General features: G+C 40.6%; 1 protein-coding gene across 1 annotated transcript; it reads left to right on the top strand.

The window, feature by feature from the left end:
- Nucleotides 1–6,132: 6,132 nt before the first annotated feature.
- LOC118096412 (lipase member M) lies at nucleotides 6,133–20,962 on the top strand. The gene is made up of 10 exons (XM_035138223.1): nucleotides 6,133–6,273; nucleotides 9,157–9,265; nucleotides 11,183–11,300; nucleotides 12,364–12,562; nucleotides 15,187–15,296; nucleotides 15,793–15,929; nucleotides 17,051–17,197; nucleotides 18,114–18,185; nucleotides 18,928–18,993; nucleotides 19,763–20,962. The coding sequence occupies exons 1-10, from the start codon at nucleotides 6,260–6,262 to the stop codon at nucleotides 19,994–19,996; spliced, it is 1,206 nt and encodes a 401-aa protein (XP_034994114.1). The 5' UTR covers nucleotides 6,133–6,259; the 3' UTR covers nucleotides 19,997–20,962.
- The last annotated feature ends 1,120 nt before the right edge of the window (nucleotides 20,963–22,082 follow it).

The following is a 22,082-nucleotide window of genomic DNA, read 5'->3' as shown; positions in this document are numbered from 1 at the left end:
GTCGGGGTGACCTCCCTGGCATTTATGTGGTTGGAGATCTTCTTTTCTTTTCTTTTACTTTGAAACCATATTACCCTTTTCTTACATCAGAATGTTGCTTATTCCCAAGGAGATATGTTTAGCCTCAGAGCAGCAGAAGCAAACTCAGGTTTATTCCTATAGTCATGGCGGTGCTATGTTTGAAGTGCTTTAAAAAATATTCAGCATGTGTGTGTGTGTGTGTGTGTGTGTGTGTGTGTGTGGTTTCAAAACTTTTATCTTGTTTGTAGAAGCATGAATGTAGAAGCAGCTGTGACGCCAAGCAATGGCAGTAGGAAAGAAGTATTCTGAGAACTTCCAAACTGAAGTCATATGGGCTGCTTTCTAAAGCCTGCTCCCTGCTCCCTGAAGGACGATTAAGTCTAGAGCCCAAATGTGCTAAGTTGAACCATTGCTCACTTTAGCAGATTAATCCTGATACAGATCCTCAATGTCATTGTACATCCCACAATATTGGTATATCCTATGCTCAATCCAGTCACACATAAATCAAGAAGGCACAGTAAACAATTAAAACATGACAGACTCATTAATACAATGGAGAAGAAAATCTGATACTAATGCTCAAGGAAGCATTTTCCAGAAAGATAGATCATACATCCCAGAGTTTTGATGGTCCTGCATATGAACCATCAGATAGCTAAGATAACAGGTAAAAGTCTAAGATTGGTAGGTGAAACCCATTTTAATCACTCTAATCTTTTCATCCACAGACCACTCCTCCATTCTATAAAATCGAAGACATGGTTGTGCCAACTGTTGTGTGGTATGCTGGACATAATATTGTAGTAAACAGAAAGGATATTCAGCTGTTGCTTCCTCGGATTGCTAATTTAGTTTTCCATAAGTATATTCCTGAATGGCAGCATGCCGATTTTTTATGGGGTCTGGATCCTCCAAAGAAACTATATACTGATATATTCTATTTTATGCAGAAGTACAAATAAAATGTTATGAAAGTCACTAACTGCTTATATTCCCTGTGACTGTAGACGCTGCATTGGGTCTGTTTGACTTGTATTCATGATCAATTTCTTAACTGATTTTTGTTTCTATTACCTATTGCTCATCATCTAATAAAATCTACCATTTGGCATTGACACAATTGGTAGTGGAATTCATTGACCTTGCATTGCAAAAGTATGCTTCTCTCTGCAAAGGCCTCATCTTTTAACCACAACATAGATGTTCCTTGTTCCTTGTAGATCAGTGGTTCTTAACCTTTGAGCACAGGTGCTCATAGGCGCTTTTTAGAATCTGATGAAAGCAGTGGAGCCCCTTTGCAGAATTCTTTTCACAAAGACAATTTTCTAAGGCACAAGAAGGAAATAAAGAGAGGGAGAATAATTTTTGATGGCTGGTTCATGGGGCCCCTGAAGTTCACACATGGAAGCCTAGGGGTCCATGGACACAAACACAATTGGTACACTTTGAGCATGAAACTATAGGTAAGCTGTCTCTGTTTGTTATAAACTGTATAATTGCCTATGTATAATTTTCTATGTAGAGATGATAAAATGTATCATAATGCTATAAGATATATGTCTAAGGTAGGATCTTTTAATATATATTCCAGCTGATGAAGAATAAACGAAACAGGGCCTTGTCCTGGATTTAAAAATAATTTCAACTGGAATTTGTCTCATTACCTTAAGCAAAAAACAGTTTGAAGAATTCATAATTTATCTCCTTCCTGGCCCGAGTTCATGAATCATTGTCCTGACAAGGAGATAATGAGGCTAGGGGTGGGAGATGGTACACAATTTTCTCCAGCAACTCTGAGATCACATCCAAAAACTTATTGTGTACCCTTGGATGCAGCTCATCAGGCCCTGGAGATCTGAATTCATTTAAAGTAGCTATGCTATTGTCCATGGAGAGTCACGAAGAGTAGGACACAACGAAATGACTAAACAACAACAAACTAGCTAGCTATTCCCTTACTACCTCTTTACCTATCTTGGGCTGTAGTTCCCGTCCTTATATCATTTATTCTGCTATCACCAGGTGGCCATGCAGGAATTCTGTGTGGAAGGGGATTGTACAAAAGGCGGGGAGGTAGGACTTGTGCGTGTAGGTGAAAATGGGTGCAGAATAGAAGACATAAGTGGCCTAAAAAAAAAAAAGTTGGGAAGGCCAGATGTGAGCTTAGAAGTTGCACAGGGTGGGAAAAGGAAGCACTAGGAGGTTAATGTGAGGGGAGGTTAATGTGGCGACTGGAGTGAGTAGGGTGAGCCGGGAAGCAGAGCCCCCTAGTTAGGCAAAATTGCATAGAAACATGTCAAGTCCAATTGAAACTTAATCACTGAAGAATGTTCAGGAGCATTTTTTTTAAAAAAATGCAAACTGATGTGAAGAATTGAAATTGAGACTTTTAAAAATGAGAAAATGAAAAACAATCTATCCCCTTGGCAAGGATTCTCTCAACCTGTGGTCTGTGAGCTTTATTTAGGTGGTCTGCAGCAGACTGGAGCACTTTATCAATTGAATTCTATGGCATACAACTGTAATATATTAAAATGTGATATAAGGAATAAACGAAGCCATCAAAATATAACGAACAACGTATCACAGCACAGTACAATTGCTATCAGAGGCAGGAAAAATATAATTAAATGGTCCACCAGAAACCTCAGCAATTTTATTTTTTATTTTTTTCCCTTTATTAAACCATTCAAAAGTAAAATATATAAAAGAAATACAAAAATTACTTCCATTTACATCACATTGCATTGAACTACACAGATTTATTTAACAAACCAAAAATAAATCAATACCGATTTCACATAAATATTTAAACACAAACTCATACAAGTAAAAAAAAAAAAGAATACTACCAACACATTTTAAAGTTTACCGTCCCATAATTATTTCCCAACTGCACAAGCCTACTAGGACTTCCTACCAAACCCAGATGTATATTCTGCTCGTTCCTATGAGCATGTTTCAACTCAGTCCGCTTTATCTTTAATTTTTTCTATATACTCTTACTTAACTGTATCTGCATCGAAGTTCAGACTTGTTTTAAATCTTACTCAAGATTATTCGAATGCTGATGTGACTAACCGATTCTTGCTATATTTTTGTACATATACTTTATATCTTGTCCATTTTTCTTGAAATTTTTGCTTCGATTCTCCTCTCAGACTGTTGGTTAGTTGGGCCATTTCAACATATTCCTGAAGCTTGCTTTGCCACTCAAGTACTGTTGGGGCTTCTACTTCTTTCCATTTTGTAGCTATTAGAGTACGTGTTGCAGCCGTTCCATAGAGAAAAATCTCTTTTAAATTTTTTGGAATTTCTTTATTAAAGATACTCAATTAGAAGATTTCTGGCTTTTAATGAAGGGTGATTCCTCATCATAAATCTGGCCCCAAAATATTTTAACCTTCTTACACACCCACCACATATGATATAGGTCACCATTGTTTTCCCCGCATCTCCAGCATACATTGGCTATATTTTTATACATTTTTTTATAATAAGATAAGATATCTTTATTGTCATTGTCCCCTTGCAGGAACAACGAAATTACTCGGTTGCTACATCCACTCCGATAAAGCATTCCGCATAATCCAAAATCTTGCTGGGGTAAGGTACCACCTATGTTGTATTTTCATCATGTTTTCTTGTATGTTATATGATGTTGTAAATTTCATATTTATCTTCCAAAGATGTTCCCACTCAAAAAAGAAAGAAAGAAAGAAAGAAAGAAAGAAAGAAAGAAAGAAAGAAAGAAACCTCAGCAATTTTCAAGCGGTCCATGGTTGGGAATTTTGAGGAACCACTGCGCTGGGATTTATGCAGATTTTGAGAGGCTTTACATTACTGGTACCAAAACAGGTGAGGATAAACTAACTATGGTCTTTGTACGAATACCTCCCCCTCCCCCTGTATTTCATAGAAAATAAGTTTTAAGTTTGACAGGTCCATTTGCCCTCCTAGGCAGGCGGTTTTGCAGATGGGCTCTGAGCCGCTCTAGGTAACAAGCAAATCAGGCCAGATCATCTGCCTGCCGCATATTGGCCTATGGTGGCAGGAGGTCTCGGGCATTCCCTTGGGCAGGGGACCAACTGACCAATAGGGGCACTTGGCCCTGTGCCCAGGGACAGGATAAATTGCCTCTTCCTTTTGGCTTTTGGTTCAAAATTTTAAAAATTCCCCCCAGGTGGCCAGGATTTCCTGCGTGTATGGCAGCCCTATTAATCACTGAAAACCACATTCTCAGTTAAAACCACATGTTGATAAACAATTTATATACCACTTAATATAAAAACAAACCTCTAAGTGGGTTACATTAAAACAACAACAAGAAGAAGGAACAAAAAACAACAACAATATACATTATAATGTTTAGTACAGACTTGTCTTATCATTAGGCAAATGTTGGGTGTGTGATAATCCTTTCTTTCTCAACTGTTTTCATTGTTTCTAGAAGCTCCTGGCTGGTTGCCCAGGAAAGTATAAAGACAAGGAAAAGTTTCTTACAGTCCTTTTTCATTTCAAAGAAACAGAGAGAGGCTATAGAACCCAGCCTCTTGGATAATGGTGTTGTCCTCAGTTAATCTGCACCTCCCCAGGATCAAAACCGGGGGGGGGGGGCAAGCCATGGTCGTTCAGGTTGTGACATTTCAGCACAGAAAAGACGAATGAAACCAAACTTTTAAGAAAATTATATATACCGTGTTTCTCTGAATATAAGACACTGTCTTATATTTCTTTTCCTCAAGGGGGATGTCTTATGGCGATTCCTGCCTAAAATAAGCAGAGCAAAAAATGCCTGACCACGCACTACGATGTACTCTTAAAGCAAACGATTTAGGCTACCACAAACAATAATACAAACGCCTCCCTCTAGAACAGAGAAATAGCCACAGATCGCAGCGAACTGCGCCAACTGCTGCCCCGGGAACAGAACACAATTATTAGATGTTATAACGGCTCCCACCAGGGAGCTAAGGACCTTCAGGTGCTTGCCCCCACGCCAACCAAACACCCCTTTTACTTACACCAAGCCCCAAAACCAGCAAATCAAAACAATGGCAATGAACAAATGTTGTACAGCAAATACCAGTAGCAAGGAGAAACTCGGGCTATGATTTAGAGCAGGGGTGGCCAACTTCCAGGAGACTGCGATCTACTCGCAGAGTTATAAACTGGAGGTGATCTACCCCGTTTTAGTGGGGTTCAGTGGGCTTTTTTTAGAGAGGGGAAATGACCTGTTTCACCACCCATTTTATTGGGGTGCAGGGTTAAAACTTCAGTTTGGGGGGCCGCCTAACTTTCAGGGGCAAGGGGGTTACTTGCTCACCAAAATATCACTGCAAAAACTCCGTTCTTCATTCCACGGAACAGGATAAAATGCAGGGAGGGGAGAGGGGGTGGGGCCAGGTGCTCTTAGACAAAATCAAAGGAAAAGGAGCCCGCAATCTAGCCAAGAGCGATGGGAAAAGATAAGGGTCGGGGAAGAGATGGAGGGGAAGGTCAGAAGGGAAGGAATGGGAAAGGCAACGGGTGGTGGGAAATTGGATCGGAAGACAAAAATAGGGCGATAGAGTGAAAGAGGAAAAGGCTAAGAGAGGCTAGAAATCAAAGCAGGGGGGACTTCGACTGCTCAGGACAGGCTAGCAGTTAAAGCCTGAAAGGATTAAGATCGGATTTAAAGATAAGGAGTGAATGAGAGGGTGGGGGAAAGAAGCGAGGAGGAGTGCATGCCTTGTTGCAGGGGAAAAAAATATTAGTCTCCTCGTTTCATCACTTTATAGCCATTTAAAAAATTTTTTGCTTTAGGGGGGGCAGCTGCCCCCCTGCCCCTCGCTGGGTATGCCCATGACCCCCCCCCTTATCTCCCACTTCCTCATTCGTCATCATCATCACCTGTTGTATGGTTGCGGCTAAGTGCCCTCTGTCTTTGAGATCGTGCTCTCCTACTTTTAAGGCTCACTGCGTTCTCGGAAATTGAAGGTCTGGAATGCTTTCTAATAACATGTCAGCAAGGTGTTCCTCCTCCTCTCCCATCTCCCATCTCTCCCATCAGCAAGGTGTTCCTCATCTGCCTCTGAGCTGCTACCTCCCTCAAAGCCCTGTTGTAAATCGATACTGCCTTCTACATCCTCCTTCCTGGAAGGGTCAGGATGCAGATGCCATCTCCACCACTCCTCTGCTCACTCCCTGACACAAAGGTCTTCTGTTGTGTCTATTCGAGATCTGGTCACTACTGATGCACAGCAACAGGTAAGCAAAAATAGTTTCTTCCATGCATCTTTTTAATTTATTTTTCGGTGGCATAATTTTGGTCTTGCATTTTAATAGCTTGCTTTCTTAAGCTGTACATTTAACAGTACTTTTTTATATAATATAATTTTTATTGGTTTTACAAAAAAACCACAACAAATACAAACAGAAATAACAAGAAAAAATAACATTACAAAAATAACAATAAAAACACAAAAATCAAAATACCATAATCCTTTTCCTTTAACATTGTAAATGGGGACTTCCTCGAGTTCCCTCTATCTGCGGTTCATTTCTCATTCATCTTTAGCAATTTCCAATTCATTATTTAAAACTCCTTCCAATTTCAGATCTCTCATACAACAATTTATTTAACATAATTCTCAAACCCGCAGTTTCTATAAACTTCTAAATCTAATCTCAATATACAAATTTACCATATTTTTTTACATAAACTTTAAAGTCTTTCCACTCTTCTTCTGTCGCTTCTTCTCCCCGGTCGCGTAGTCTCCCAGTCATCTCAGCCATCATTTTCATTTGCCAATTTTCCACTGTTGGTAATTCTTTGGTCTTCCAGTTCTTGGTTAATAATACTCTTGCTGCCATTGTAGCATACAGAATTTTTTTTACGTTTTTCTTGGGAATCTCTTTTCCAACTATACCCAATAGAAAGGATTCTGGTTTCTTAATAAATGTATTTTTCAACACTCTCTTTAGTTCGTTATAAATCTTTTCCCAGAAATCCCTTACTAGTGGCCAAGTCCACCACATATGATTAAAAGATCCTTCCTCTTTCTTACATTTCCAACATTTCTTATCATGATTATGATAGATCTTAGCTAGTTTAACTGGTGTAAGATACAATCTGTACATCATTTTCATTATATTTTCTCTTAATAGATTACACGCAGTAAATTTCAAATTCTGTTTCCATAATCTTTCCCAATCTTCCATCAAAATATTATGTCCCACATCCTTTGCCCACAATATCATAACATTCTTTGTTTGTTCATCTTTCGTATGCCACTCAAGCATTAACTTATACATTGTGGAAAATATTTTTGTTTTTGGTTCTAACAATTCTGTTTCCAACTTTGACTTCTCTGATTGAAAGCCAATTTTCCTATCCAATTTATATACTTCATTGATCTGATAATATTGGAGCCAATCATCAAACTTATTCTTTAGCTGTTCGTATGTTTTTGACTTAAATTGGTCTCCTTCTTCTATCAACATATCCCTATATTTTAACCAACTGGTTTCCGTATTCAATCTTTTATGAGCTTTAGCCTCCAGAGGTGAAATCCATTTAGGTGTTTTTCTTTCTAACAGATCTTTATATCTAATCCAAACATTATACAATGATTTTCTGATTATATGGTTCTTAAAGCCTTTGTGAACCTTCACCTTATCATACCACAAATATGCATGCCAACCAAATGCGTTATCGTAGCCTTCCAAATCTAATACATCAGTATTTTCCAACATAAACCATTCTTTCATCCAGCAAAATGTAGCCGCTTCATAATATATCTTTAGGTCCGGCAGGGAAAAACCCCCTCTATCTTTACTATCAGTTAGAATCTTATATTTAATCCTGGGTTTTTCCCCCTGCCATATAAATTTCGAGAGCACCTTTTGCCGATCTTTAAAACAATCCATCTTATCAATTATAGGCAATGATTGAAACAAAAACATTTAACAATGTTATACACTGCTGTATTGAAGTACAATCAATATATTTTTTTTAGCAGACTTGCATACGATTGTAAATAATGGTCTGTTTTACAAATTACCAAAGCAAACAGGTTACACACAGTTTAATGAGGTGTTGCAGACCCCATTTCCCAGTATCCCAGTCAGCAACAGCACCTTCTGAGCCAGTGGTCCTGGGAACAGGAATTCCCAGCATCTCCAGACTCAATATTTTAAACTGGGAGATAACTCTCTATCCCAGCTAGAATTGGTGTCTGAAGGGTGCAGCAAGAGACTTTTAAAAAGTACTGGGATTAGGAGGGCATGCTATATGAATCACTTGGCACTGTTGGGTCTAGCTCTAGCATGGCAGATACTGGAGGAAGATGAGGAGGAGGAATGAAAGAGGGAGGCTGCTCCCACCTCAACCCCACCTGGCTGTATGTGGAGATAGGACTTCCAGCTATGTTCCTTCCAGAGGGAGAGAGAGTATTCTCACAACCTGGAGAGGCCAAGCAGGCTGGGTAGGGAGGAGGTGGGTACAGCACTCTCTCCTAGAACATCAGGAGAAGGGACACCGCGTACGCCTGCAGGTTCACACAGGCTCATTAGTGAGGGTTGCGCTCAGGTTGGCTTTTAGCTGGATGAGTGGGCATGGAGAAGTGGTTGAAACAACTACTCAGCAGTCTTGAGCTTAATGTAACTGGCCCTGAACCCATGCCAACCCTTTGTCCTGTGGGAACTCTGAGACTGAAATAGCTCTTTTCCTTGTGCTTAATCTGTACCATTGCTCTCCCTTAAGGAAGAGCAACATTTTCCTTACTTACAAGAAAGAGAATCTGAGGACATGTTTTGGGATGGGAGTCAGGACATTTTGGCTCAGCTTCAAGGAGCAAAATCCCTCGGGACAGTACTTGGGAATCAATTGGAGCACATTGAGCAACAACAACCAGTGTTGTTCTTGGGTAATGCCACAAGTTCGCCACAGCAGTCCTCCCTGCTGCAAGTATAAGAAGAACACTGCTGGATCAGGCCAAATGTTCATCTAGCCCTTTTATCTCACCTTTCAACAACCATCAGGTCCCCTCAATATATTTCTTCAATATATTGAGTTTCTCCCCTGAAATCTTTTTCGTTAAGGACGCATGTTTTCAGACTAGAGACACTGTAGTTCTGTTTTATACACAGGTCCAAGATGTGGCTGTTTTGGGGAGTGGCCTGCTTAGTCCAACTGGCTCTGACATCTGAAGATTTCAAAAGCAGAAGACATCTGAATCCTCAATCATTTATGACTATTGTAAGTTAATAATTCAGATGGCCTTGAAAACAGTGGACCATGATCCTTATAATTTCATTTTTAAAACAGTTTTCAAGAGCACATGCATTTCCAGGAAGAAACTCCATGCTTGGTAGGGTTATTTCAAACTGCAAATTAATTCTGATAGTGTTTGAAACAATACTCTCTTGGGTAGATTAACTGATCTAGAATGCATAGTTAGCTTTGATAACTCCTTCTTGGAGCAGAGTTTTAGGAGCCTGGCTCCATGATGTAAATGTTGACATTTGCTGCACATGCATTAGCTGAAGCATTAGGCGGCAGATTCATTATATTTCTCATGGTGAGACATTTCTTTGTGGTGGCTTACTATACTATACTATACTATACTATACTATACTATACTATACTATACTATACTATACTATACTATACTATACTATACTATACTATACTATACTATACTTGGTGTTTTGCATCATATCAGTACAGACTTCCTTTTTCTCTTTGTTGTGGAAAGGAGAAAACCACAATCAATCTGTGGTTATGTACACTTTACACAAATATACCCAGTTGCGTGCCGAGGTACTAAGACATCCCCCCAATAACTCACACCTCACACAATATTTTAAGTTTAAAGGTTTTGGGCATTAATTTGGCCACAACTTTATTTAAATACAACTGAATGCGACTGGTTGCTTAGGCATTGGTTCTTGCCGTCTGTCCCCCGCCTGGGACAGATCTGACTCCCACTAGCCTAGTAGGGGAGCCAGTAGGTAAGCACCCTCTGGGAGAGATCGGGGCAGGGGTCCACGCCCTTGACCTCATCCCTCAGATGCTCCCCGAGGCTCATGCCTGGCCCTGGCCCCTGGCGGGGATACGCGGACTACATGTATAGCCCCAGGATTCCTTTAGAGGAATACCCCTAAAGGCAGCAGCAACCATGAGGGGCAGGCCCAACCAAATCCGTACCCCTCCACCATCCAATTTGAACCATTGCCTAACCGCCAACCTTACAAGTTGTGACTTATTGCAGCGTAGTAGGCAAAAACCACCTGGCACCAGCCAATCAGCCAAGTGGCAAAATTCCTACCAGGCCCCTGATCCAAAACAGGTGACCCCATGAGAGGCGCAGCAAGGTCAATGCAAAAAGCACCTAAAATTAGAGGGGGGGGGAGATTTGTTGCGAGCAGCAAAAGTGGAACTGAAAGCTGCTCTCTAAGCATATATAGGGTAAGGCTGTCAATCAATCACTTGCTACACGCAAATTTCCCCAGCAACAGCACACCCACCAATCACACATGTGGCTATCCAAACTGACCCACCTCTCCCACCCTGGGATGTCTTGTTAACCCTTCCGCAACCCATGCTCTCCTTAATGGGAGAACCTGCTATGGGGGAAAGGGGGAAGAAATTTGATTCATTTTGCTTTTCAAGCTGAATCTACATGATTTGCATTTTCTGGAACAATACGCAAACCGAGACAAAGCCATCCTTCAAAATTGGCACTACTCCAAACTTTGCAGTTCTGTTCTCCAGCCAAGTAATGGAAATGGAAATGAATATACCAGGGTAAAGTGTTTTTTTTTAAAATGCATATACGATCGAAAATAGCATACCAAAAATTCATTTTATTGGGCAAAAAAAGGATGTGTTTTGGGCAAACTTACATACAATCATGTGTACATTATAAGAGTTTAGGGGAGGCATGGGGAACCTAAGGCCCTCCAGATGTTGTTGGACTACAACTCCCATCATCCTTGACCATTGGCCATGTTACCTGGGACTGATAGGAGCTGGAGCCCAGCTATAGCCACAGGCTTCTCATTCCTGGTGTAGGGCTAGTAAAGTCATTGAACAATGATCCTGGCTCTGAGAATTGTCCCAGAATATTTTTTTTTATCAAGCTTTTTAATTTCCATCCCTCTCCACTCACAGCCTGAAATCATCCAGTATTGGGAATATCCCAGTGAAGAGTATACAGTCCTGACAGAGGATGGCTATTACCTGCAGGCAAACAGAATTCCACATGGAATAAACGGTTCTGGGAAGACAGGTAATTTTGAAATTTAGTAGTAAATGCAATAAAATGCCACATGCCATAACTGATGTCCAACTTTAAAAATGTTACCCTGACTTCAGTATTTTTTCTTTTATTCAACTTTATTTCGAAGCAATATTATAAATAAGGGTAGAAATTGTTGCAAGTTGGGTGAAATTACTTGAGTTGTGCTCCGTTATACCTGCGCAACAAGGTTTCCCAGGTTAACCAATAGTTCCAAATTATCAACAGTTAGAATAATTCTTCTATTCATAGCAGAACACTATGAAGTATCTTAAGTGGCGTGGAGTTTGGTTGAGTGGCTTTTTAAATGCCTTTTTGAAAATCAATGCAAATATTAAGTATCTCCTGATTCTTAGGAGAGTTGTTCAGAAATAGCCTCAGCAGTTGTGGCCAGTCTTCAGTGGCAGACGGCAGTCACCTCAGAGGCACAGTGTGCCACCCACAGGAGAGGCAAGACCCGCCCACCTTCTCACCTCACCTACTTCGGCTAACTTTTGCCAATACTTCAGCACCGCCTCTCTGGATTGCCTGGGAAAAGTAGGTGGTGACATGTTGGCAGAAGTGGAAGTGGGTGGGGAAAGAAGTCTCACGGTGTTTTATATAGGCTTACACCAGGGGTCCCCAAACTAAGGCCCGGGGGTCGGATGCGGCCCAATCGCCTTCTAAATCCGGCCCACGGATGATCTGGGAATCAGCATGTTTTTACATGAGTAGAATGTGTCCTTTTATTTAAAATGCATCTCTGGGTTATTTGTGGGGCATAGGAATTCGTTATTTTTTTTTCCAAACTATAGTCTGGCCCCCCACAAGGTCTGAGGGACAGTGGACCGGCCCCCTGCTGAAAAAGTTTGCTGACCCCTGGCTTACACAAAACATCGTTGCTAAGTCTTCACACAATCTATGAAAACATTTTCTGAGGCCCTAGGAAACCTCTGGCTCACCTCCTTTGTACCCCCTGCACCCTACTCTGCTTGGCCTTGGGCTAGATACTAGTGGGAAATTTTGGTGCTCTGTGAGTGCCCATTCTCTATCTAATGTTGTCTTTGTTTTCCAGGGCCAAAGTCAGTTGTGTTATTGGTACCTGGTGCCATTTGTGAAGGCAGGTGCTGGATTTCAAATCTTCCCAGCAATAGTCTGGGATTTGTTCTAGCAGATGCTGGTTATGATGTCTGGATAATAAATAACAGGGGGACCTCCTGGTCTAGAAGACACCAGCACTTCTCAGCAGACCAAGAAGAATTTTGGAATTTCAGGTAGGTACAAGGGACTATTGTTGCTTGGATGGAAGGGATGCTTTTCCTGAGAACTTTCCCAGGACTCAGCTAGATTGGTAAAGAAAAAGCATTTTAAATGCATTGTATATGCAATATAAGGGACCCAGGTGGCGCTGTGGGTTAAACCACTGAGCCTAGGGCTTGCTGATCAGAAGGTCAGCGGTTCGAATCCCTGCAACGGGGTGAGCTCCTGTTGCTCGGTCCCAGCTCCTGCCAACCTAGCAGTTCGAAAGCACATCAAAATGCAAGTAGATAAATAGGAACCGCTACAGCGGGAAGGTAAACGGCGTTTCCGTGTGCTGCTCTGGTTCGCCAGAAGTGGCTTTGTCATGCTGGCCACATGACCTGGAAGCTGTACGCCGGCTCCTTTGGCCAATAATGCGAGATGAGCGCGCAACCCCAGAGTCGGTCATGACTGGACCTAATGGTCAGGGGTCCCTTTACCTTTTATATGCGATATAACACTGTGACACCAGATGGCACCGTGGAGTTCTGTCGTTCCCAACTGGATTTCCCTGTATGATTTTACAATGCGTTTAAGTGCAATGCTTCATAGATGTGTTTATTTTTATCTCATTATTGAAAATTTTATTAAACAAACAATTTCTTAAAATACATACAATCCTGACAAAATAACATTCACTATGTTATAAGGATTATAAAGAATATAAATATATATAAAAAGAAAAGAGCAAAAAGAAAAAAAGAAAGAAAAGAAGAAAAAGAAACAAAGAGAAGAGAAGAGAATGAAGGTGTGAATAAAAGCAGAGACATGATGAAATCCAATATTGGAATCAGCAGAGAAAAGAAACTTCCGACTATACCTGTTGTACTGATTTACAATTAAACTATTGATTACACAGTTGCGTGAAGTTCATAGCTGTCAAGTTCGCTCTTTTTTAAAGGGAAATTCCCTTATGCTGAATAGGCTTTCTTGCGAGAAAAGGGAAAACTTGACAGCTATGGTGAAGTTGTTTTTCGTTAACTTAATTTAACTTTATCTAACATATACTTTATATTACATGGCTCATTCAATATCTGCCAGATAACTTTTATTATCACAATACCCTTTGAGATTTTCCTTAATCATTAACCATTCCTTGTTTACTTCTTGTGTTGAATTTCCTCTCACTGTCCCCGTTCTCCTTGATTTGCTTATCAATTTGGCTTGTCATTCGATTTTTGAGGGGGTGGTTTCACTTTTCACTTTTCTTGCTATTAAGATCCTTGCTGCAGTTGAGGTGTACATGAATAGTAGTCTGTGTTCCTTTTAAATTTCTGGTGTCATAAGTCCTAGTAGGAATGCCTCCGTTTTTTTAGGGAATGAAATCTTAAACATTTTTTAAAACTCATTATAAATAGTAGATGTGTTTATATCCAGCCCCAGACTGTAAGCATCCACCTTGAGTCCTTAATCATTCCTTATACACATTCCTTCATTTTATATTCTTTCTTCTCTCTCTTTTTCTTTTGTTTTCCTTTGGTGTTCTCTGTTCTGGGATTATACACACATGAAAGTGGACTGTGGGTGAGAGGCAGGGCAGGGACGGCCTCCCAGGTTGAGAGACTGGGGGAAAGAAAGAAAGGGAATCCACTACTTTCTGCGTGAGACAAGGGTTAAGAGCTATGTTTGAGAGAGGACTCTGCTCCCCCCCCCTTTTATTCTTCTGGTTTTGTTTTTATCTAAATCAGTTTCATTTATTTTATCTGAAGGAAGCTCTGTATTGGGAAGTTTTTAATTATTGATGTTTTGTTATGTTTTTATATTTTGCTGGAAGCCAGCCAGAGGAGAATTTTAATTTTGGCAAATTTAATCATGGCACCGCACTCCACATAGCATCAGAAGGTAGTGACCCCCTAAAAACATTTCCTGCTCTTGCCTCTGCACTGTGGAATGCCCTTTCCCCTTCCGTATGTAAAGCATCATCAGTGTGATTCTGTGCATCGTTCCTGATGTAGATCTTCATTCTCTACTTGGTCATAATTGAAGACATTTATTGCCACCTTGTCCCTGGTGTAGATCTTCACTCACTGCTTCCTCCCTGGAATGAAGTTCTCCAATTTTGGGGTTCACCTCCAGTGCCAGAATATCTTAGGCCAGTCCTAAAACAAATAGCATATAAGACCCTGAACAATTTGGCATTTAGATTACCTGATAAATGGCCTGCTCTTGTACAGATCTGTTAGTTCCTCCAGACATATTATGAAGACACACCATTTTGCCCAGATGTTCCAAGATGTACACCTTTTAGACTGTGTAAAGGGCCTTCTGAATTACCATTTAATTTTAACACAGTTGAGCGATTTCATATAATTTAATATTTAATTTAATAATTTAATATAATTCTTTAAGATTATCCTTTAACATGTGGGCAATGTACATATTTGAGAACCTATCCGGACTAGTTTAAGATATAAATATTTGAATAAATCATAAATATATATTTACTCTTTCTCTCCTTACTCTTTCCATGGGACAATAAATTTACAATGTAAGGTTATCATACCTAATATGGTACCTTTTGTATTTATACATTAATGTCCACAATTGTATGCAATTGCAGACAGGCAAAGTTCACCTATATTCTGTGTTTGTCTTTCAGCTTTCATGAAATGGCAATTTATGATATTCCAGCAACCATAAACTTTATTCTGCAGAAAACTAAACAAAAAAGCTTGTATTATATTGGCCATTCCCAGGGAGGTACATTGGGTAAGTTAAGAAGAAAAGAATGAAATACCTTTTATTTTCTTGTCTTCTTGCATTATCAGGGACTTACTGGGGATGTGGTCCAGTCTCAGGACTATTGGGAAGACTAGTTCAGAAAAGAAAAAGACAGGTTAAAACATAGCTTTTAAAAAGAAACAGAAAAAAGCAGAGTTCACATACGTTCCATGAGAAAGTCTTTTCAGGACTTCAGTATACAGGATCAGGCAGCATATACAGCTGTTATCAGTTCCACGGCCATGAAGAATGTCCGTTTGTGGTGCAAATAAATTCGTTGAATGACAGGCATTTCAAAAGAAGAGAGATGGGAACCTTTTGACCTTGCAGATTTTGGAACTCCAGCTTCCATCAGCCCCAGCAAGCATGGCTGATGGGCGCCAGGTCCAGCAACACCTGGAGAGCCACAGGTTTTTTTTGAATCTCTTATTTGTTTGTTTGTTTGTCTGCAAGTGCTATGTTTAGAATTGTTTCCTTTTCCCAGGTTTTATTGCCTTTTCAACCATGCCACAGCTTGCTCAAAAGGTTAAACTCTTCATGGGCCTGGCTCCTCCCTACACATTGGAAGGCTGCAAGGGACTCTTTTCTTTAATTCTACGTCTCCCTCAAGAATTGATAAGAGTAGGTATTACTCAAGACTCATAATTTTAATATATATTTTTATTTTGCATCTTTATGGAGAGTTAGCCTTCCTGCAATCCACTTTTTTTCTTTATCTCAGTGTTGAGTGTGAGATTGAAGAATTACAAGGTTTGGATCACATGGACATTTGTGGTATGATGGGGTCAGAGCCACCGTGGACTTTAAAAACAATTTCATCAAACATATTATATTGAGAATCTGGAATATATATAAATATAAGTTATATATTAAGATTGTTCTCGAAGCTACGAACATGAGTTTGACCAAACTGCGGGAGGCAGTGCAAGACAGGAGTGCCTGGCGTGCTCTGGTCCATGGGGTCACGAAGAGTCGGACACGACTAAACGACTAAACAACAACAACATATTAAGATACCCTCATGGATCTCAACACTGGAAGCATTTCATATAAAAGTGTCTATAGGCAAAGAGAAATGGTTAATGGAAATTATTATTATTATTATTATTATTATTATTATTATTATTTGGCGATCTTTAGCAGAGTAAGATTGCCTTCCAAGAACATGGTCTTAACAGTGAGTCCCTAAGTGACTCTGGAGGCCAATTCTGGATCCACACATCCTTCCACAGTGCTTATTGGTGGCTGCTCCCAGACAGGATGAAGACTCTGTCACAGTCAGGGACGCTAGAAAGGAATGATTGACATTCCAACCTGCATGCGTCACAACCAGCACCATTTGCATTCTGCTGCTGTTCATCTTCTGCCAAATACTCTGTTATTCATCTTACTGTTCACTATTGAGAATGCCCTTTGCTAGGCCACTACTCCCAAACTTTTTAGGAATTATCAAGAAGGCCCCATCTGCCAATCTTAACACATGAGAAGTTGTGTGGGAAGGAGGTGGCTGGATTGCACCCCCTTAGAAATGTCTCTTCAGCTATCCAGAGCCAGGCCTACATCAGGACCTGGAGGCAAAATTGCCTAGAAAGCCCAGGCATATCATCTTGAGCATGCTTGAAGAAAAGTGGTATATAACTGTAACATAAAGGAGATCTATTCCTAACAGGAACCTCAATGTTTCCTTCCAAGAAAGGATGATTATTTAGTAATGCTTCAGATTTTTTATTTTGTTTTTACAGCTTACATGCGGCAATAAAGAACTATGCTTTTTCTTTAACAAACTAAAAGCCAACAATGCCAAGTTGTGCAGCTATCCAGGGATTGACAAAATTTGTCTCCAGATCATGTCCTTGATTCAAGGAAACAATGAGAAAAACCTAAATGTGGTAGGTAGTTTTATTCTCTATCATTTATTCATGTATTTCTTTTTGAACGATCTTGCTGTGTACATATACAAAACAACAAAGGAAAATCAATCAAACAAAATATAGTATTTGCCATAATTTTGAGTTCCTTTATACAGTACTTCCATGGTGAAATTCTAGAGGCCTCTTTTAATATATGTTAATCTAATTTAACAACAACAACAACAACAACAACAACAACAACAACAACAACAACAACTTTTATTTATATCCCGCCCTCCCCGGCCGAAGTCAGGCTCAGGGCAGCTAACATCAGCTATATAACATTAGTATAAAATCAGACAATAATTACGTAAATTCCCTCTAAAAACAGGTGGAAAACAAATTATAGTCTAATTAGATAATTTAATAATTATCCAATTATTTATTAATAATCTAATTAATTATTATTAATAATGCAAACAATTATTTTCAAATTTGACTTCACATCGAGTTGGTAGTTGGTTACTTATGTGTTGCCGTAGAGGAGGAAATGTACTACACTTCAAAAATCCAAGAAGTCTCAGAGTTGCATATTTTTATTGATTATGCTAATTTCCAGATCCAAAGTTAGAAGGAATTACTACTGTAGGGCAGGCTGTGACCAGGTGACCTCTCTGCCTGAGCCATGTGCTGTCCAGGTCCTCCCTGTTGAGAGGCAACTTCAAGGCCCCTGTTCTTCCTTCTTATGGCTCTTTATCAGCTGGACTCACAGCTTGGGAGTTCCTATCTAGGTACCCAGACATCTTTTCATCAGAAAGCTGCTTCCTTGTGCAGCATGCAAGTGTCTGTATGCTGTACTGCCTTGAATGCCATGACCTTGTGAATGTGGGTGTTAATTGAAAACCCTTCAAGAATGTGGTTATAAAAAGCATTTTCTTTCCTATCATTCTTCCAGAGTCGAGCAGATGTGTATGCTGGAATTTACCCCGATTTTGCTTCTGGAAAAACATTAGTACATTGGAGTCAGGTACATTCTAACAAATACCTTCTCAGCATGGGAATCAAAAGTCTGACGTTTCGACTTGCCTATTTAGTTTCTCATGCTTGTGTTTTCGTACTAAGGTTTCCATTTCATTTTATAAAAGTGTAGTTTTCAAGATTACCAGACCACTCAAAAGTTATATTCTAGATACTTCAATATTCAAACATGAGCTGTAACAACTCTTCGAATTTCGTGGGAGGAACACAGGAAGCTGCCCTTTACTGAATCTGACCGTTGCTCCTTTCACTTCAGTATTGTCTACTGCAACTGGGAGCAGCTGTCCAGGGTTCCAAACTGTACTATCTTCCAGCCCTACCTGGAGTTGCCAGGAATTGAATCCAGAACCCTCTGAGTGCAAGGCACTGATCTATGGCTCTTTCAAGGAATGTACATATTCCTGAATATTTAATTTTGACATTATAATTCTTTCTTATGTTCTTTCACCAACATATGTGGGAATGGGGCTGAACCCCCTCCATCTTGAGAGGCCAAGCTCAGTTCTTTAATATTTTCTCACAAATGTTAATACCTGACTTTCTAGAGTCACCACTGTTTTAACCAGAGCTTTTGGTCCTATCATTGGCCAGGGTGGATGGGTGGGAATTCTGATAACCGAGATCCCTAGAGTTTGAATTTTTTATTGTGTTTTCCATCTTTCAATAAGATTTTGTATTTTGAACATGCAAACAAATTTCAAATTGTGTATAAGTGTTTTCCATCTTCCTAGGTTGCTAAAACCATCCAATTTAAGTATTTCGATTATGGATCAAAGAACGAAGCTGTCTACAACATGGTAAGTGTTTTGGATTCTGATGAGAGATTTTGGCGGTAGGTTAAACATTTAATGTGAACTGTGTTGTGATTTCCGAGTTCTTATCTCACTCTTTCCCAAAGTAATTATATAACACCAATGACACAGAACTGGTTGTAATTATGGGTTTATCTATGAAAGTGCATGCATTTAATGAGTAGGAGCATAGAAAATGCCTTATCCCAAGTCAGACTATTGATCCATGTATCTGTCTATACTGATTGGCAACAGCTCTGATTCCAAGCCCTGCTAGAGAACCTGAGGGACCTGTGACCTTCTACACACAAACCAGATGCTCTACCAGTGAGCTACCACTCCCCTCTAGATTTTGCCTTTTGGGATGCATTGAGAGCCTCCTTCCGGGCCGGATGTGTAGTGGGGCTTAGCTGAGGCTGCTCCGCTGATATGTGCGGAAGTGGCTGCCTCTGCTATGTTACTCCACCTGTCAGCTGTTGGGGGGGGAGGCTGAGCAACATCATCAAAGCCCTACTGCCCCTCAGGCTCACAAGGAGACCCTCCCTCTGTCCTGAAGAGCAAGTCCTCCTCATGAGCCATGAGGACTCTTATTGCTTTTGCTATTCTTACTGGTCCAGAGTAAGGAGTTGGATACTGAATAGACAGTTAAAGAATGATTTTCAAAGGAGATATGTTAGACGTTCAATATATTTGAAGATCCAAAATATGTCTTTAAAAAGAGGAAAATAAATAAAAGTGAACCTAATTTTCATATTTCTGTTCTTTTTATCAACAGAGTACGCCCCCATTTTATAAGATAGAAGATGTTATTGTACCAACAGCTGTGTGGAGTGGTGGGAATGACATTCTTGTAACCAAAAAGTCTATTGAACGGCTGCTCCCTCGAATCCCTCATTTAGTTTTCTATAAGAATATTCCTGATTGGCAACATTCAGATTTTATCTGGGGTCTTGATGCACCAGACCAGTTGTTTAAGGATGTGCTTTCTCTGATGCAAAAGTCCAAATAATGTCTTAATATGAGGGGCAAACTATATATTTAAAAAGTTTTACATTGATTTTTTTCTGTACTTATGTTCTTCCTTTCTGTCTCAAATAATATTAAAGGTTGGCTAGCAATAACAAAAGGATCTAAGGAAGAAAAACACACAACAAAACTGATGGTAAAAATATAACAACAAGCAGGGGTACAGCTTCTAGCACTACTACTACTACTACTACTAATATATATATATATTTATATTATAATGTGTAACCATGCATTATAGAATAAATTTGCTTCTGTTCTGCAGTAAATCATGTAATTCCTTACCAATACGAAGGGACCCTCAAAAGACCAAAGAATATGCAGCTCGGAATAACTGGACCTCAAAACTGGACCAACAAACACTGTCCAACTTGCCCCAGATCAGCCTCAAACTCTCAGCAGTAATAGGCTTCCTTGTGTGTCTGGCAAATCTGGGTGTACAAAATGCCAGCCAGCGATTAGCTTCTTTCATGTGGAAGGTATTACAGGGGTCAGGCAGTTTAAAACATTTGCTAAAATAAGACACAGCCGCCCTATGGGGGCTCATGGTCCTGATAGCCAAACCTGAGCAATATGTGACATTTCCCTCACTGAGTTCTGGTTGGGTGGGTTAGTCAGAATTGGATTACCTTCCGCTGGAATACAAAAACCTTCATGAAATCCCCCTCCGAGAAGCTACGAACATGAGTTTGACCAAACTGCGGGAGGCAGTGCAAGACAGGAGTGCCTGGCGTGCTCTGGTCCATGGGGTCACGAAGAGTCAGACACGACTAAACGACTAAACAACAACAACAACAATCCCCCTCCAAGTATTTTGCCGTCTCCCTTTTGGGGTATATGTGCAAAAGAGGTAACATAGCTACAAGAGAAACTGGGGAGGGAGCTAGAGAGAAAGGCGTGTTGGCTTCCGGTTCCACTCTGCCTTAATGGAGGCAGACCCCATGACAGCGGAACATCATTGGCGAAGGGGGGGGAAAAGGATGATTGAGGGCAATTATCATTGCACACCCACCCCCACCCCCCCAGGATGGGGGGGGAATGGGCTTCACTTACAGTTCATCTCGGTACCTGGCTCTTGCTCCAGCATGGAATAGGGGTGGGCGAGGAGGCCTGCCGATAACTCTCCAATGCCGCCATTAAGAAGCGGAGGCTCTCCATATACAGTGGTACCTCCGGCTGCGAACGGGATCCATTCTGGAGCTCCAGGTGCATCCTGAGAAATTAGCAACCAGAGGTGCCGCTTCTGCGCATGTGCGTGGTGCAGTTTAGTGCTTCTGTGCATGCGCACAGCACATAGAGCACTTCTGCGCATGCGCGCACAGCAAAACCCAGAAAAATACTTCTGGGTTTGCCGCATTCACATCCTGAAAGATACGCAACCAGAGGTGTGTGTATCTAGAGGTACCACTGTAATTGGATCTTAGTTGGACTAAAGTACTGGCGTGTGCTAGAAGAGATGAGATCACATACTGTGGAACAAAACCAACTAGGGCAGTGGTGGTGAACCTTTTAGAGACCGAGTGCCCAAACTGCAACCCAAAACCCACTTATTTACCACAAAGTGCCAACACGCCAATTTAACCTGTGTATCTCATTTTTTCTGTGTTTAACGTTTCTTCATGACTGCTGTTGTAATAAATAACCCTTCATAAACATTATTGCATTACACTCTTCATTAAATTATCTTTCCACCAGTGGTACCTCTGGTTAAGAACTTAATTTGTTCCAGAGGTCCGTACTTAACCTGAATCTGTTCTTAACCTGAGGTTCCACTTTAGCTAATGGGGCCTCCCTCTGCCGCCGCACCATTTCTGTTCTCATCCTGAGGTAAAGTTCTTAACCTGAGGTACTATTTCTGGGTTAGCGGAGTTTGTAACCTGGAAGCTACGGCCCTGCTGGGGCAACGGCGTACATGCCCACAAGAGGGCTCTGAGTGCCCTCTCTGGCACGCGTGCCATAGGTTCGCCACCACTGAACTAGGACATAGTATAAAAAGGCAATGCCAACAGGCCACACTTTTTCCACAATTGACTGTGCAACACTTGAAAATTAAGCAGCTCATTAGTTGA

Source organism: Zootoca vivipara, chromosome 5 (assembly GCF_963506605.1).
Source record: "Zootoca vivipara chromosome 5, rZooViv1.1, whole genome shotgun sequence".
Lineage (NCBI taxonomy): Eukaryota > Metazoa > Chordata > Lepidosauria > Squamata > Lacertidae > Zootoca > Zootoca vivipara.
Note: the sequence above shows the minus strand (reverse complement) of the source record. Positions and strands in the feature narration are given on the sequence as shown.